At 40.4% G+C, this 18017-nt stretch overlaps 1 protein-coding gene across 3 annotated transcripts in view; it reads right to left on the bottom strand.

Moving 5' to 3' along the window:
* CLSTN2 (calsyntenin 2) overlaps positions 1-18017 on the bottom strand; it is a 300445-nt gene that overhangs the window by 61430 nt on the left and 220998 nt on the right. For all 3 annotated transcript variants that reach the window (XM_088060824.1, XM_088060825.1, XM_005529580.3), the window contains exons 3-5: positions 11077-11272; positions 9266-9474; positions 3105-3254 (exon numbers count right to left, since the gene is read on the bottom strand). In XM_088060824.1, coding sequence (XP_087916950.1) covers positions 3105-3254; positions 9266-9474; positions 11077-11272 — 555 coding nt within the window. The remainder of the gene's footprint in view (positions 1-3104; positions 3255-9265; positions 9475-11076; positions 11273-18017) is intronic.

Genomic DNA, 18017 nt, shown 5'->3' with positions numbered 1-18017 from the left:
AACTTTACAGAAATTGGTATTTGTGACTTTAAAACAGCAGCAGTGGAAGGAACCCCTTTCACTGATAGTGAATGCCCAGGAAGAAGTGAGGTGTGAGCTTTGTGTCCACACAACTGAAACCAGCTCTGGAAGGACAGAACCTGGGGAAGATGTTGAAGGTAACAGGTTTTTGCTTGGGATGGAAACCCCATAACGGTGTTTAAAAATCTTTTTATTTTTAAATAAAATAAAATTGTGTCAGGAGTACTGCCATCATCCAGCTTTTCTTGGTAATGCAGTCCTTCACCTACCTGGCAGGACATGGTCATTCTCCTGTTTGGAAATCATGGACAACGCAGCTGGCATGAAGAGATTTTGTAGCACAGCTCTAGAAGTCACTTCACAAAACTCACAATGAGAATTTCCAATTAAAATAACTGATTAGGGATGAATTAAGCTCACCAATTTACATTTTTAGCTTGCTCAGGATACAAATAACACTCCAGAATGGTCTGCTTAGAAAGCAAATGTCAGCTTGGATCGAGTTTGTTTCTAAAGCAGTCTCTGAATAGAGGGGAGGCTTTTTTGCTGAAAATGTCTGTGTGGGGATCTGGCCACTGCTGGGTTAATGTTCATCATCAGAGAGCAGGGAAGCAGCTCCTGGATTTAATGAAGACTTCAATGCTGTTAGCCCAAGGGAATATTGATGAAAGGAAAGCACCTTGGCTTGTGGAGCCTTATTTGCTCTGCCACACACCAGTCACGTGCTGTCGGCCTCGAGAAACACGAATAATTTTGAATTGTTTTACATAAGCCTGTTCTTCCCTGTCCCAGCCCTGCACAGTGGAGGTTATCTGAAAGGCATCTGCACTGAAATTCACTGCACTAACTGAATTTGCATTAGACTACTCCTATTTCTATTCATGATAGTTATATAAACAAGTGCACAAATATTTCAAATTACAAAAGTCATTAACTTTTAGGAACTAGGTGCCAATGCCATAAATTGAAAATCCAAGTATTTATTTGTTCAGGATAACTGAAGAACTAGAAAAAAAAAAAAAATCACATATTTTAGCAACATCTCTATTATACCCAAAGACTCAGAATATTCCTCTTTTCTGTCAAAAACTTCCCATTATTTTACTTCCTGTGGTCATCCAATCTTTACAAATACAGCATTATTTCAAAGAAGATGGAGAAAACCTGCTGGCTGCCCCTTTGTGGGGGGGTCACAGAGCAACAGACCCAAGGAAGAAAGAACACTGTACATATCTTCCATTTCTAGTCTCCAGATTTCCTCTTTAACACTACTAGAATACTCTTGGAAGGTTTTGCTTATTTGATCTTATTTTCTTCTTATTTTTTTTTCCTTAGACACAGGTGATTTTTACAGATACTGGCTCAAACTAGCAAACAACATCTACCTGAATTTCTCTGCCTTTAAAAATAAATAGGCATTAAAAAATCTCATTAAGAGAAATGTATAAATTTCTGGATGTATTATGTTACAGCTCATTTTCAAATTACAATTAATGAATTGATAATAATTAAGGACTGATGCCCTTAATCTACCCTTGGTAGATACCCAATTGTTTACTTAAAGACCTTCCAACCTGAGTAAGAGACATCCTCTTGCACTTTGTGCTCCTTGACCTAGGGATGTGCCAGGGAGGTGAAAAGTCATGTGTTTGACAGATGGAAAGGCACAAATAATATGAGCAAAGCATCAAAAAATAAACAAAAAAAAAACCCCAAACCCTGACCAAACCTGCTTGAGGTTGTTCCTTTCCTTTTATTGGCTGCCTGGTGCCTAAACCAACTGATGGAACTAGTAACAACCATAACAACCACATTAACTGTGAAATAATAGTGAGCAACAGAAATACACCATTACCACCTCTGCAAAACTTACTCAATCAATAAAATACCTAAATTAAAAAAAATAGAAATGAAAAAAAAATATTCATCAATTACACCCATTTCAATACAAATCCCAAGCTAATTTGGAGGTACTTAATTTATCTGAGATAACTCCAAAAAATGGAAGCAGAACATTTCTTCAGTTTAGAGACCGTAATTAGTTTTATAGAATAAATAATTTGAACAGTAAGATCTGTTAGAGAATGTGGAAGTAGTTCATAGGTATTGTGGCTTTTTTCAACAAAAATGCTCTTCAAAGTACTTGGGTACTAGTACATCCCAAAAAACCAAAACGTGGTTCTGCTCTAGGTGAGGGATGTGGAAATGGAATCCTGCCATTGCAAACACTTCATTATTAGCTCTAGACCAGAGCTTCTCATTTGACAAAGAAAACCTTTTTTTCATCTAAATGTCAACCTGCAAATTTACCTTTAAGTACAACAGCCAAACTGATTTTTTTCCTTCTCAGTCATTTTGTTTAAAAATTACAGTTATGAATGTCCAGTTAGTCCTGAAGGACACCTGCATAATGTGGTCACATCCAATTGGTTTGTCTATAATCCAGTCCTCATTTCCATCTTAATTCCTAATAATTAGTGGCATATCTATTTTCCCTGTACATTGTCAGCTGGGGTTTTCTCTATTCCAGACAGGGTATATATCCTTACAGCCTTTTTAGAAAATCAAATTGATTCCTACCAAAATATCTCAATTGCAAGACAGAAATCAGTTTAAAGATGCTTTTCAGTCCCAGTGAGGGTGCCTTGGCTCCTGCATGCCACAAAAGCCAATCCTGAACCTGGAACAAGATAATCTGAGCAACTCCAACTCACGTGGCAGGAGTACCTTCAAAAACGTTCTTTTAAGGAGCAGTAGGCAAATCAGCAGCATTTTTTTTTTTTAATCTTCCAGAACATCCAGACTGACTCATAAGATAACTTATTATTAGAGTCTTACTCCTTTTTGTCTGGTCCACTCTTTGCTCTGCCTAGCGAAGAAGCATGGCAAATGGAAGCAAATGTGGGATTCCCATCTACTTTGTTAGCAGCCTTGGAAGGAGGCAGAAGAAGTATCAGCAGTTTTCCACACCAGTGCCACAAGCACCCTACTTTCCTTACTGCAAGGTAGAGGGAAGACACCAGCAAAAAAAAAGCGAAGAGATTTCAATAAAGAATTAAAATAGAAAAGCTCTTCAACCTTACCTTGCCAGCCTGGTTTGCACACGGGTTTGACATTAACGTGTACCAAGACATCTTCAGTTGCGTGTTTCTGCCCACAGTCAAAGGCTGTCACCATTATCTCATACTGGTGCTGTTTATCATAGCTCAGTTTCTCGGTGTTCCTGATGTTACCTAGAGGTTCAACACAAGAAAACATTCAGAGGTTAATTCTTGGCTGAGCACGCACAGACTGCAACGTTTGGGTTCATCAAGTGCTTTGTGACTTTGAGCTCTTTGAAGCACATGGGACATGCACAGGAAGGACAGGTCAGAGGAACAGGAAAGATTTTCTTTCAATCCAGAAGAGAAATTAAGAAACTTGTAGGCAAATATAAGATGGGAAGGATATCATGTGGGCATGGCTCTATCAGAGAACATCTGATCAACAACACTTTCTAAAGATGGTAAAAGTAATTAAATCTTGTTAAATCTTGACACGTGAGCTGTGAGTAGGCTCACCCTTCTTTTCCACATTTGCCCCAATACATGGCTTTAACAGCCACATTCCTGAGATCCATTACTGAACCCAGGTATCTTCCTGTTTTCCCAAAAGCTATTACCCTGTAAATGAGAGACATTTTAAAAACAGGAAAATCCCCAGAATCACCTCCTGCTCTGCAGCACTCAGCAGTATTTGATAGGGCAGCACAGAGTTATCACATGGAAAAGAAAGCCCAGCAACAACAGGGTTTATCTGCTGAACCTGACACACATATAAAGGTGACAAATTACCTGCTTTGGGAACAAAGATATCCGAACTTTCAAAAGGAAAGGGAAAGATTTTTCTCTGAATAGCTCCTGGAGGACTGGGAGAGCACCATGCAAAATGCATGGGTTTTCTATTAACAAGCTCAGCATTTCAATTCTGTCCATTTCCACTGAAATTTACTTTATGCACAAGTTGAAACTTCATCCTGTTTAATTAATTTTGTGCTTTTGCTCAGGCCTATTTGTTTTACCATCTCTTTGAATGAGGGTTTCTGTTTTAGAATTCAAGGGAAAAACTTACTCTGCAGCAGTGCTACACACAACAACTGCTTTCAAGCAAGGAGCAGCAAAATCCAGTTGTTTGTGCTAAATTTGAAAAGGACAGCTGGGCAGCCCCCATATCCTGGAGTTTAGTCAGATGCAGTGAACTGATCCCCACAGGTGCTGGCCAAAGTCTCTTTTGTTGGGCACACAATGTTAGGTTTGGTTTGGGCATTTGAGTTTCATTTACTTTTTCCTTTTCACTCAAATGAGTGAGAGACAGGAGAAAGCAGACAAATGCAGCTTCTTAAAAGAAGTCTTTCACTATTTATTTGACAAGTGAAGACTTTTCAGCAGGTGTCTCTGCTGCACACTCCTTATCTTGTCAGAGCCCACTTTTCTTTCTACTGCTGCTACTACTACATTAAAGCTTAGGAGTTTAATTGAAATGGATGCAAAACTTTCCAGGTCAGGCCTCAAGGAAGGCTGCTGTTTGCATTTATCACCACCTTTAGGTTCAAAACCTGTAGCTTAAATAGCCCCTGTCACCTGCAGTTATAGGTCAGGCCCAAAAACCCATTTCTGCTTATTCTGAGTCTCCCTTGCTCCCTCTGTGAGCAGGGCACAGAGGAGGACAAGCCCTTCTCGTATTTTTAAGTCTTGAAAGGAGAAATGAAACGAGCTGCTGAAGGCTGATTTGGAAACAGGACAGTGTCCTGCAGACTCTGGGGTTCTCTCCCTGGGGTACCTCATCTTGCCAGGCATTTTCAGGCCTGCCATGGGCACAGCTCTTTCCTCCCCACAGGAATGGCAACAACCACCAACAATTACTTCATTGGGTTTTGAGTGAGTGATTGACAAAACAATCTGACCACCCATTCCACTGTCTTGAGTTGCCTGATTAGTGGCTGCCTAAGAGGATTTAAACTGCCACTGTATATACTTAATTACTGATTTTTCATCTGCTCAGTTCTTCTGTCCTTTCTGCATTATATTATTTCTTACATGAATCTTTGTATTTCCTTTATATTTCCCTATTTGGTTTTCCTTGGTATTATTTTGGTCTGTGATCAGCAAAGATAATTCTCAAGAACCCAAAATTGTTTGAATTTTCATTAGCAGATGGCTAGAATTGGTGTGGCACATTAACTGTCATACAAGATTTATAAATCATTACATCATATTTACATTTCATTAAATCTATTTTCCAAGATCTGTATTTGTGTACCTCATTATGGTCATTTTGAATTTGGACTACAAAGATTCTGATTCTTAGGTGTTATTCTGGAAGGTCATTTGGATGACCTGCAGATGCCACCCAATAGTTTATTGATTTCCTAATAACTTTTTTTTTCTTACCACTGATGCTTTATGATTCTTTGGGTTTTTATAATTTAATCAATATGATTAAAAAGTAGACACAGAAGGGAAGCAGTATAAACACAGAGCAATTAAAGTTTTAGAGATGATAGTCCGCAAGTTTCTATTTACATCTCACCCACAGACAAAAAAGTTAGTAACATTAAAAAGAGAAAATTTTAATGGGAGAAGTAAGTACATGTCTACACAATTCAAAATGAGGCCACATAGGTTTTTTTCAGCCTTCCCAAATATCTGTCTATTCCTGGAAATACCCAGAGCTATAACCAATTTTCAAACAACAAAAAGCAGATCAGTGACTACAGGAATATAAAAAGTCCTTCCTGAGGGCACAGACATTTACACCTCTGCTTCTTCAAAGTCAGTTTTAGGGACAGATGGATATAGACATCCCTCTTTTACAGCTCTTCCACCTTACTCTGGAGCACTCACGAGGATGGGGAGAGACTTGCTCCTCCTGCAGCTCCGGGTGCTGTTAAGGGGGATCTTGTGAGGCCCTGTCCTGTCTAGGATTTGTAATCTGATAAAACTTGTACTGCCTGGACAGGCCCCTGTCTCATCTTCACATGGAACAGTCTGAACACACATCTGTGAAGTGCTCCCCAGAGCTGGGTGGCAAGTAAGAGTCATCCCCATTTTTGAGGTGAGACTAGGTCAGAGCCATGACAGAATTTCTATCTATATCTGAGTTCCCAGATTATCTGACCATAATCCCTGATAAATAAAGCACAAGGTATGTGAATAGAAATGAGTTTTTCTGGCATTCCAACAGATCTGTACATTGTGGTTTAATTTTTCTGTAATTTTTCTTTTTTTCTGAAAAAAGCCTACCCAGTATTGCTGCAGTAACTGACTTGATTTGGATTTTCTGCTAAGGAGAAAATGAGACTAATCTCTATGCAATACTGCTTTAAAACATATTACACCTCATACCTTTAATCACAGTTCTTTGCACAGCAAAGCATAAATTTGTCCTCTGCCTTTACAAGACTGTATTTTATGACTCAGAGTTCATTACCCTCTAAGTTGGGCTCATCACATACAAGAGTGAATTTTATTAGTGCTACAGTTTCAGAACACAAAGTAATTTTATCCACAAAGAAATCACATATCAAGGGCCAGGGTTCCCAAACATAACTGGGAAGTTTTGTATTACCTCCCCAAAGTGTCTAAGTTATAAGGACCTGTAGGAAATACCCCCAGAGCTGATGCTGCTTCCTGAGCCCACCCACTCCTGCCTCACATGGAGTGGGGCTGAGGCAGCCTGTGCACCAACACAGTCTGCAGGGCTCTCTCTGCCACTCTGCAAAGCTTCCCCAATGTGTAATATAATTTTTTCAAGGCCAAAAAAGTGCTCCATGCATGGATCTAGGGACAAGAAATCAGTTTTACCTAACATGACAGTGACCTGCCTAAAGAAAAAGGGCTGATGAAATAGCTTCACCTTTTTACAGATATATATTTGGGGTTATTTTCATATGTTGGTCATGAAAAACATCCACCATCTGGGGCAGACAATGGCATGTTTTCCTCACAATTCACCCCCACCTCCATCTTTTGGGGCCTCCTGTAATATTTAGATTTGACTTTAAGGTATCTGGTTATACTCTTTCTGAGCAATGAAGCTCCACATGTAGGTGACTGAAAAGCATAAAAAAAATCACAACCCGCAGAAGACACAAGAACCTAAATCTGTATTTCACAATGGCTAAAAAAAACCCTGTTAACAAAATCCTAATTAGCACAGTATTACCAGACAGTCCCAGGCATTTCATACATCTATTTTAACCACCCTACAGGGAACAAAAATGGGCAAGTTTCCAAAGAATTTGCACCAGAGACAGTTTATATCAGCTGCCATAGAGAGATATTCTCAGCAGTGAAATGTGTTGCAACTAAGCAACATACTTCTGTCACAAAATGAAAGTACAGCCATCTATTCTAACTTCGTCTCTAATCCCAGTGGGTTTAAGCAATTATCATTATCTTTAAAAATTGCAAATTAGACTGCAATTACTGTTGGCTGTGACAGCACTGTTCTTTTAGTGAACAAATAGATCAAAAATATTAATTGAATTAATGACCAAGAAACTGCGAGTATTACAACCTTACACCAATTATTCACTGCAGGCTTTAAAGTCACATTTAAATCAATGGTTTTCTCATTGCCTTTGCTGAAAAGCAGGTCCCAGGCAGATGAGGACAAAAATGTAACCAAGGACTCCTGACATTTCCCATGCTTTTGATCATGTCTGTGACTGCAGAAAGACATGAGCACTCCTGAGGCAGCTGCTCTGTGTCACAGGAGCTGAAAAGCAGAAATGACTGGTCTGTACCACACCAGTTTCAGGGTATTCTCTGTCCCTTACATCTGCCACAAACCTTGCAGAAAATTAGACACAACCTGCGACCTCTCTAAGTACCCACCCTCCACACAGGCAAGTCATGTGGAGCCTTGGGAAAAAATGGATTCAGAGACGTGGAGAACTTTCTTTTATGACAAGGGAAATCTCTCAGTTAGAAAAAAAATCCATGGAGAGGAAAACAGGGAATTCTAGGGAATTGCTTCCAAATGTCTCCTTCCAAATGTGCACTTGCTGTAAAAAATCCTTTGTGCAGTTCTCTGGATTCTCAAGAACATGTGCCAGTGCCCGTATTTATGCAAACACAAACATACTCCTTATGACTGCACTTCCTATACCATATGCTTGCTTCCCAGTGTGTGGTAATGAGAGGGATTTTTCCCCAAAGTCATTACAATTTATTGATGTAACAGGTTATTGTCTTCTGATGCTCATCTGTGCATTGTGCAAGAGCTGCACAAATACAGATGAATAATCTTTGAACAGGGGAAAGAGTTTTTATAAAACATCCCAACATTAAAATGACTGCTCAGAGAAAACAGTGGCTCCATGCACACTTTCAATTTACAACTTGGCCAAAAATCAGATTTAACTTCCAAACTGTACTCTCCTCCTACAAACAACGTGGGTTAAATGCTTCTGCTAGGAGAGAGAAAACAGAGCATTCCTGGGTATGCACACAGGGTGTTTCTTCTAGGGAATATATTTTGTATTGTCTGAAGCTAGCAGAGAAAGGGAGTAAGGACCTTCCACACACTTTTCATGCAGGTCAGCCACCATTCCCAAACTCACTTCCATGTTCTTTGCTGTTCCAGGAAGCTGCCATACAGAGAAAAACTACTCCATATGGAAAACTTAATACGGTTTATTATTTTCCCTAAAATACAAAATATATACCTCAGAAAAACAACTAAAACAAAAAACCCCAAAGTTTTACCATGAACTTAAGAATGCTACTAATTCTCCAAAGTACATTTTCTTCCATGCTGCAGAATAATAGATTCCCTTCAGGAATCTGACCAGGCAGGTCTGTGGACCCATGATCCTAAAAGTGTTAACAATCAATGAACATACGCAGACTATTGCATATTCAGGCTCTGCTTCAGGAAGTTCAGCTGTAATCCAGTGAATAAACCCTGCACTGGGGAATACATGCTGCCTTGGGGAATGCCATCATTTGGATGGGAAACATGATCTGAGGCAGTTAGGAGAATGGACTGAGTGACCAAGAGTCACGTTGCTCACCTAAATCCAGTGGTTTAATTTCCACGGGAGATTACTGCATTGCTTTCTGCCCCAGGGTTACACAAAAGGGCTGGAACTGCTCGCTGTGAGGATCTCTCCATTCTCAGAGATGAGAACAGGATGTCCCTCTGGAGTTCCCTGTCCAGCCAGGTGGTCAGCTGGTGGCCCCAGGCCCTGCAGACTCACCGTTCCTGTCGATGGCAAAGGGCACATCTGCCGTGACAATCTTGTAGTTGCAGATCTGGCTGTACTGGGGGGAGCAGTCCTCGTCTGTGGCTTCCACCTGCAGGATGCTGTCATAGATCTTCCCCTCTGTCACTGAGGCCTTGTACACACTCTCCTTGAATGCTGGGGAGAACTCATTGACATCCTTCACCTGGATATGGACTACTGCCCTAAAAAAGGCACAGAAAATATCAAAGAGAAAAATGAATTTATTGGGACACCTCACTAAAAATTTATTTTGAAAACACTTGAAAAGACTGACAAAACGTATCTGGAAAACTAATAGGTAATTAACAGGTAAGTCCCTATTAAAATGAGATATTGCTGAATTTTTATGTTTAATTTAGTATCTTAATGTGGCACTAGGTAAAAGTCTATTGCCATGGTTTGTAGGAAGAGAGTTTCTTGGTGCTCCCTATTAAAATCTGCCTCTAAAAATGAATCCTGGCAGAAAGCAAATGATATATTTACGGGGTAAAATAAGCAATGAGGAAAAAAATTCACAGTAGTCTTCCATATCCACTACCTAAAAATGGTCAGTTTACAAACATTCTTCCATATTAATTAAGGCTGACACCTTCTGCTGATGATAATTATCTAACCCTTCAATGAGTTACAGCACTGTACATTTAGCCCACCAAGGCCTTTGGTATTTAGTGAATAAACCCTAAAGGCCTTGCTTTGTAAGAATTTGCTTTCTGGTTTGATGGGCAGGGTGCCAGAGGGACGCAGAAGGGATGTTCTGGAGCAGTGGCAGAGCCACAGTAAAGGCTGGAGCCCAGGCAGTGTGGCTGAGAGTGTGCTACCAGACAAAGTCTGCTGGCAGTGGGCCAGATTTCATTTAGTCAAAATTAGACAAAAAATTTCCACAACTGTATTTCTACCAGATTGTTACTGATATAAGAGGGGGGAATATAAGAAAATTCAATATTGTGAAGCAAAACCTGTTTCTGTGATTTGATGGTGATCTGCTATTGCAGGCTTCCTCCTAAATCTGTATTTTTTTATAAATATCCTGAAAACTTCAGCATGCATTATAGACCTAATTAAATTTTTAATTGTCATGTGTTCTGGATGAGCAAAAGGAAGAATGACTACTATAAATCATTTATTATAATTGCAAAACGAACTATTTGTACAGCACTTACACATCTATGTGAATTAAATCCATCTTTAATGACAAATGGTCTGGAGCTTAAGTTTCATGAATTCAAAGGGAAGAAAAGCACTGTGCCACCTAAGCTTATTCAGGGAATAGGCTCTACAGTAAAGAGTACCACCTACTGATTTTCAATACACCCCTCTTCACAGGACTTCACTTTGAGACTCCCTGGACAAAAGCTGATGTCAGACACCATTCAAATATGACACTGCTCAGCTTATGACGTACATATACTAAAAAAAGGGGATGATTCCTCTTCTCTTACCCTTTGAAATGAGATGAAGAGAGAGAAAACCTGTTTAAAAATTGCAAATATCAATTGAAAGCTGGCTTCTATGACCTGGATGTATTTAATATGAAGGTAAGAATGGAAAATATAAACCAAAACTGAGATGCATTTATCCACCTGAAGGAGAGTCCTGTCTAAAACTTTAACTGGAGCAAGCAAAAAGGAGTATATTTCCTAACAGGAAAAAAGAATTAAAAAATGGGTGGAATATTGCAACAATGGTTCATCTTTGTTTTATTTGCTTTCTACCTGACAATAACATAGACTGTGGGAGTGAATGTATGCCAAAGCAAAACAATATTTCTCCTCATTTTCACCCACTTGTGAGATTTCTTCCAGTTTTTTCCACCTGGTCCTGATCCACAGTCATAGGCCTGGATGATGAATGTGTATTCCTTCTGCAGCTCACAGTCAATGGGACTCTTCGCTCGAAGCTGACCTTCTCCAGATGTCTTGTTCAGCACAACAGCCTCAAAGGGCATTTCTTGCCCATGGATTTTAAAAGCACAAATTTCACCTGTGAGGAACAGCACAAAACAGTCATAACTGGGGGGGTGGGGTCTGAGTTTTATGCACTGGAGTGACACCTGCAAAGTTCATTTCTATTTCACCTGCTGTTGCTGAGGAGGGAAATACAGGCTCAGACACCAGGTAGTTGTGTATCCAAAAGGACCAGTGAGCAGGTGCCTGTGTGGTGGGATGCACTGAGTGCAGCTCCAAGCACACTCCTCCCTCTTCCTCTGTCACTACTAAATGGTTTCTGAAAGCCCTAGAGGCCATTCCATATGGAATGCAATGGTGAGCAAATTACTTCTGAGCTAAATTAAGAGACTGTATTTATTTAAAGAAAATAGCAAAAAGAACAATAGATAATACTTCAGAGGTGGTCCTTTTTTAGGTGCTGTCACTCCTTGAGCCACTTGAGCTGCCAGGTGGTAGCTGTGTGGATGTGCAGATTCTTGCAGCTTAGTTTCCCAACAGTGGAAAAACTAATGGTGTGGAACATGGGCACATTCAAAATACATCCTCCTTTATTTACAGACATACATTTTCTTTGGAGCAGAAGCAGTTGAAGGCACACAGACAAGTGTCCCTTTTGGATGTCTCAGTCAACTACCCACGTTCTCACTCTCATACATGAGCGCATCCTTGGCAGCAGCTCACTCTGCCTCCAAACTGCTTCCTAATATAAAAGCATCTCTCAGAGGAGCACTACAGAACAGATGATATAGCAAGGACTAAAAAAAATTTGATTTGGTCACAAAAGACAATGTAAAGAATCTTGTGAGAATATGAGACTGGAAAGGGAAAAAAGACCCAGTTTCTGGTGTTCTTTATTTTATCCTTCATAATCATAGCAAGAATATGCACAGGGAGTTCATTTTTAACCACTCCAGAACCCAGCTTTACAAATGAAATGTACAAAGATCAATGTAACTTAAATATTTTGATGACACATTAAACACATGCTCTTTTATGAACAAATCAGTCTTGGGACATGCATTATAGATTCAAAGCTGTCTCCCACTCCCATAATCCTTTTCCATTTATTTCTAATTTACAGTTGCAGCTTTTTGAAAATCTTGCCAATCATATTTGAGCTAAGTGCCAAATTCTAAATTAACTCTGAATCTATGACCTCTAATTCAGGGCTGGCTTCTCTTTCTCTATTACAATATACTGTTTATTTTTGCAAAAGAGAACAGACAGTGACTTTGTAAAAATGCTGGAGTTCGTAACTCCCATTATGTCTGAAAAATAAAAAATGGCAAAGGTGTTTGTGCAGGGAGGGTGGGGATTAGGTACACTGAGGTATAAACACAGGATTTTTAGAAAATTCCCTCGATTATCATCACACAGGTTTCCCTTTATGACCACAGGAGCTGAAGCTTTGCTCAGCTCCATCCACTGACATCCAGGCAGACAAATCCCACACTTAACAATCGCAATCAATCCTATGAATGTCTTTAAAGGATCGGCACACAGCTGTTTTGGTAATTATGGGGCACTGAAAACATACATTGAGCACTGCTTAGGCATTTTCCTGCTGCACCCTCTCCCTCCATTGGTGTGAAAGGACCACGGAGTTTCCCAGGACAAAGCTGTGCTCTTTCCCAAGCCCTCTGCTCTTCACCCTCAGTGAGCTCAAATATTTGGGCTACAGAAGAAGCACTGGACTTCACCCTGACAATCAGGTTTTCAACAAGATTAACACCTTGCACATCCACAAAAGCAGATTGCACAATGGTAATGAACTGTGCACAGGGACCAAAGCACAGGATGAAGAGAAGGCTGAGGGAAGCAGCTCGTCCAGCTTTAATCACGGGCACTCATCTCTGAGTTTGTATCCCACTGCTGTCACACACAACTTTTGAAAAAATGACTCACATTTCTTTGTAACTACAAAATAAAACATTCACCTGAAATGATACTGTGGATTTCAGTGCAAACATGGGAAGTCTAATGGAAAATACTGTTTGTTGTGTTCTATAAAGACTGGTCTTCATAGTTTCTTAACAGTTTTCCTCAGATGCACAATCCATCAACAGAAATCCTGACTTCAGTGGTTTGTGTTTATTATTTTATTGATCCACTGTTTGATTGCAAACAAGACAGCATTTGCAGACATCCAAGCTGCAGTTCTTAAAAGACAGAAATAGCTCTGGGCAGAAAAAAGTTTTCTTAGCCCCAATCTAAATATTTATCATTTTCCCTCTCCAAAGGCAGTGCCCTAATGCAAAGCAATCATAGAAGCAGCAGATCCCAATTAGTTCTTGTGAAATATTTTAGAAGTCTTTATATCCCACTCCCATGCAAGATACTCCAGCTTTAAATATAACTCTAATTTTGTCTCCATATTCCCATTTGCCAAAGATAAAAAAATGACAGCTGCCTGGAAACAGTGAGATATTTGTAAACACACTGCAAAAACCGCACATACAGTTCCAGAAACCTGCTTATTTTAAAACAACTTCAAATGTTTTGAAAAACTGGGTAAGTTGTTTTGTTTTTTACCTGCTTATTTTAAAACAACTTCAAATGTTTTGAAAAACTGGGTAAGTTGTTTTGTTTTTTACCTGCTTATTTTAAAACAACTTCAAATGTTTTTAAAAACTGGGTAAATTGTTTTGTTTTTTTCTTCAAAAGAAGGGCTTTACTGTTGTTTCCAAAGAAATTAATTAATACTGTAGAAAAGTTTAAATGTATAGATTCATGATGTTTTCAAAAGGTGGATGTTTTTAAAATGGCTGCAATGCAAGTGGAAACGGTAACAGAGTTGTAAGAGCTGTAACAAAGCAGAAAAATAAGTAAGGTCCACTGCCAGACATTGACAGATATATAAAACTACTATTATTACACATTACTGTGACAGCTATAGCTGGTCTATAAGCTCCACAGATAGTTTGGTTTAACAGATGTCAGCTTGACCAGCCAAGCTTAAGAGAAGCAAGAGCCTGGACACAATAATGATAAATCAGATTCAAACCCAAACAGGGAGCACATCCAACCCCTCTGAAGCATGGATGCACCCATACAATGAGTGAGCTGGGTGGAGTTGAGACCCTTAACCAACCATTTCCATTTCATGGAAATGTGAAACCCCTCTAAAAGCAGGTGCCCCGCAATAAAACCTGGCTGCTGTTGTACCAACACGGTGTGTGCTTGTCTCTTTGCCCGTCTCCAAAACTGCGACACATTGCAAACAAATCCTTTAAAATGTAACAGATACTATTTCTCATTATTAAACACAGCTACAGGGCTTTATTTCAACCAGGCTGAGCTAACCCTGGGCCTACATGACACCCATGGGAACTGTGCCAAGCTCATCTGTCTTACTGGGGTCTTAGGTAAGCATGGGTTTGTAATTCACTGGATGAAAAGGAGGCAGGGTTTCTCTCCAGCTCATAGCCACCACTGAAGATGCAGGACCTTGGCACCACCCTCCTCCCTTCTCCTTTGCAAGGCTGAAATAATGGGAGTGCAAATTGGGACATTGCTTTTCCCCCCAAGATCAGCAAAACTGTGTGCTTTGCTCTTCATTTCATTTGAATGGTTTTGGGAGCAGGTGGACATAGGATTTTGTGATCATAGAAGTGGTGGTAGCACAGAATTGCTAAAAAAAGGATAAGCTGGTGACACCATGTAAAGGTAGAAGCACATTCATGAAATCCTATAGCAATTTCCAGGGCAGAGGGAAAGTATCTCTTCTGCCAGGCCAGGAAACACACTCTGAGGGCTTCCTATAAAACCCGATTGCAGGGTTGAACTCTGCTGAGAGTTTCACTTTAATACATGTTTTAACTAAACTCTGGACACATTTTTTCTTCAAATCATTCAGACTATCATTAGTAATAAGCACATATTAATTTTTAAGTTTACATTTTTTTCAATTTGAAAGCCTTGGTAGATCCATATGTTACTACTGCAGGGATAATAAGGAAATAATTTCCTCTGTAAAAATTAAAATAGCCTGAAAAAAAGCTACTGATGGTTCATAATTTTTGAATCATAACCAATAAATTTATCCACTGTTTGGAAATTGATAAAGACAATGTTTCACATTCAGTAATATTTACATACAACATTTGGCAATTGTAAGCCTTAATCAATAAAAATGTATTACAAATGACTGCCTTTTTTATATGAAGCACCAGATTCATGATCCTTGCAGTAAAATAACAAACCCCAGTGTTACTCCTTTAATAACTACACAGCCTCATTCACTTGAAATCAATTTCAGAAGTTATTAAAAAATCACTGCATGCTTATTTGGCCTTTCACATCTCCCTTTGCTGTTTCCTCAGCCTTCACTACACCAAGAATACTGAAGACTTCAGATGGAAAGCCGGAATCTCTGACATTCTATCATTGGCATCAACAGTTAAAAAGGGTTACCTAGTTCACACACCAGTTGTATGTGAACCAGGAATCACCAAATGCTGTTTCACTGGGCTGGCTAAGGTCCAGCCAGGCCAAGGTGTGCTAGCCCACCACAAGCCTGCAGAGCTGCAGGCTGGGGCACAGTGGCTCAACAGGACCTGGGGGTGCTGGTCACCAATGGCTCAACATGAGCCAGGTGTGCCCAGGAGGCCCAAAAGGCCAGTGGCAACTGGACCAGTGTGGCCAGCAGGACCAGTGATTGTCCCTCTACACTCAGCACTGGGGAGGCCACACTCCAAATCCTGTGCCCAGTTCTGGGTCCCTCAGAAAGACCCTGAGGGGCTGAGTGAGCCCAGAGAGGGGAACGGAGCTGGAGAAGGTTGGAGCACCAGGCTGGTGAGGAGCAGCTGGGGGAGCTGGGGGGGCTCAGCCTGAAGGAAAGGGGGGGTCAGGGCTCTCTGAGAGAAGGCTCTGGTGGGATGGGAGTCAGCCTCTTCTCCAGGGTAACAGCTGATAGGGTGCATGAATGGGCTCAAGTTGCACCAGGGCAGCTTCAGACTGCACGCCAGGAAAATGCTTCCACCTGAAGTGTGGGTTAGGCACTGGCACAGGCTGCCCAGGGCAGCGCTGGCACAACCATACCTGGAGGGATTCAAAAGACATGGAAATGTGGCACTCAGGGACATGGGTTAGTGATGGGCTTGGAAGTGCTGGGTTAATGCTGGACTCAATGATTTTAAAGGTCTTTCCAACCTCAGGGATAACTGCATGCTCAGGCAATCCCGTGATTCCTCATGGGAATGGAGCTCACACTGCTGTGTCCAGGACACATCTGGGTGTGTGACTACACACATGGATTTGTTCCTGAAACCATCTGTTAACTTCAACTGTGTTTTAAAAAGATGAATTGTTTCCCTCAAGTGCTATGAAATGATGCAGCTCCACAATACAGAGATGCTACAGAAAAAGCATAGGGGTGACAAAGAGGTCACATCTCACCAAACAGCAAACAGAGCACACAAAAGTGTTTTAAAAGCTGCACAAGAAGAAAAGCTTCAATTACATCTTGTACCTTTTAGGTAGCAGTAAATCAAACGTGAAGCTCAAACCTCTAGGAAACCAGGCTTCATTAATTTGCTGCTGACAAAATGACTCATTTACATTCATATCCTGTTCTAATTTTATTACTCTCTAGCCTTTTATTACACTCTCATGCGTGTTTTTCTCCAACGTGCAAATCAACATAGATAATGCCTTATGTAAAATTAAGGTTGCAGTTTTATACTTCCTGAGGTAAGCACAGAGACCCTAGAAGATCCTCAAGTGCCTAAGAATCAAAGCCCCAGGATCACATGGCAAATCCACTCCCACCTTGAAGGAGACACAACCCCGGGCCAGGACAGACGCATATCAAGTTTTGATGCAAAGAACAGACAGAAATGCCATGGTCAAGGTGTTACAGTGACCTCTAAAGCTTTGCACATGCATGACAACAACACTGCTGTTTCCTTAGGTGTGTCCCTCAAGAACCTAATTCAGCTCCACAGATCCATCAAGTGCTAACAGAGGGATCTAGGAATCACCACTGATGAATCTTCTCCATGCACTACATGCCACCAGAAGGCTTCCAAGAATTTTATTTAATGTGTGGATTTGCTTGCAGCGTGACTTTCCTCTTGTTCTAACTAAAAGTTTGTCAACAAAATTGAAGTACTCTCAGTATGAATCAAATTTGAATCTTTGAGGCTTTACAGGTGGATGGAAATCCAAACACGGGCATGGTGCTCTTGGAAAATGTACCAGCAAAGATCTCTTCTGGAATTTGGATGGACACCTGCAAATAAGTAACCTGCTAGGACACACTCAGTTTGCTGTTTTCTCAGGAGTACAGCACCGACCCACGGCATGCTGTCAATGTCAGGTTTCCCAATAACTTTTTTTAGGGGCTGCTGTTTCTCTGGTTTGTTTTTTTTTTTTTAATCCAGCCTTCCACAATAACAGGTGTATACAAGTTTCTCAGCTGGAATCCTGCAAATGCCTCCTGCAGTGCAGAGCTGGTGACCCTTTGTGTGCCACTTGGAATGTTCACAGCTTTGACATGTTTTTCTATCACACGCTGTACCTACTGTTTAAATAATTACAGAACACAGAAGGTTATGTTCTGAAGGAGGAAAGGGCAGTTGTTTTGGAAAAGGAGGCAAAATAATAATAATTAGAGATGTAAAATATCTCTAAGGGTAGGAAAAAACCCCATAAGGTAGGGTATGTATATGCTTTTCCAGATCATTTAAGTCAGTGTTATTTAACTCACACTGAAATACTTAATTCCAGGAAGCAACATTGAAATCATGAATCATGAGGAGGAATCCATGCCTTGATAT

Source organism: Pseudopodoces humilis, chromosome 11 (assembly GCF_049639895.1).
Source record: "Pseudopodoces humilis isolate 2021_Gansu_Grassland_sample_001 chromosome 11, ASM4963989v1, whole genome shotgun sequence".
NCBI classification, from domain to species: domain Eukaryota; kingdom Metazoa; phylum Chordata; class Aves; order Passeriformes; family Paridae; genus Pseudopodoces; species Pseudopodoces humilis.
Note: the sequence above shows the minus strand (reverse complement) of the source record. Positions and strands in the feature narration are given on the sequence as shown.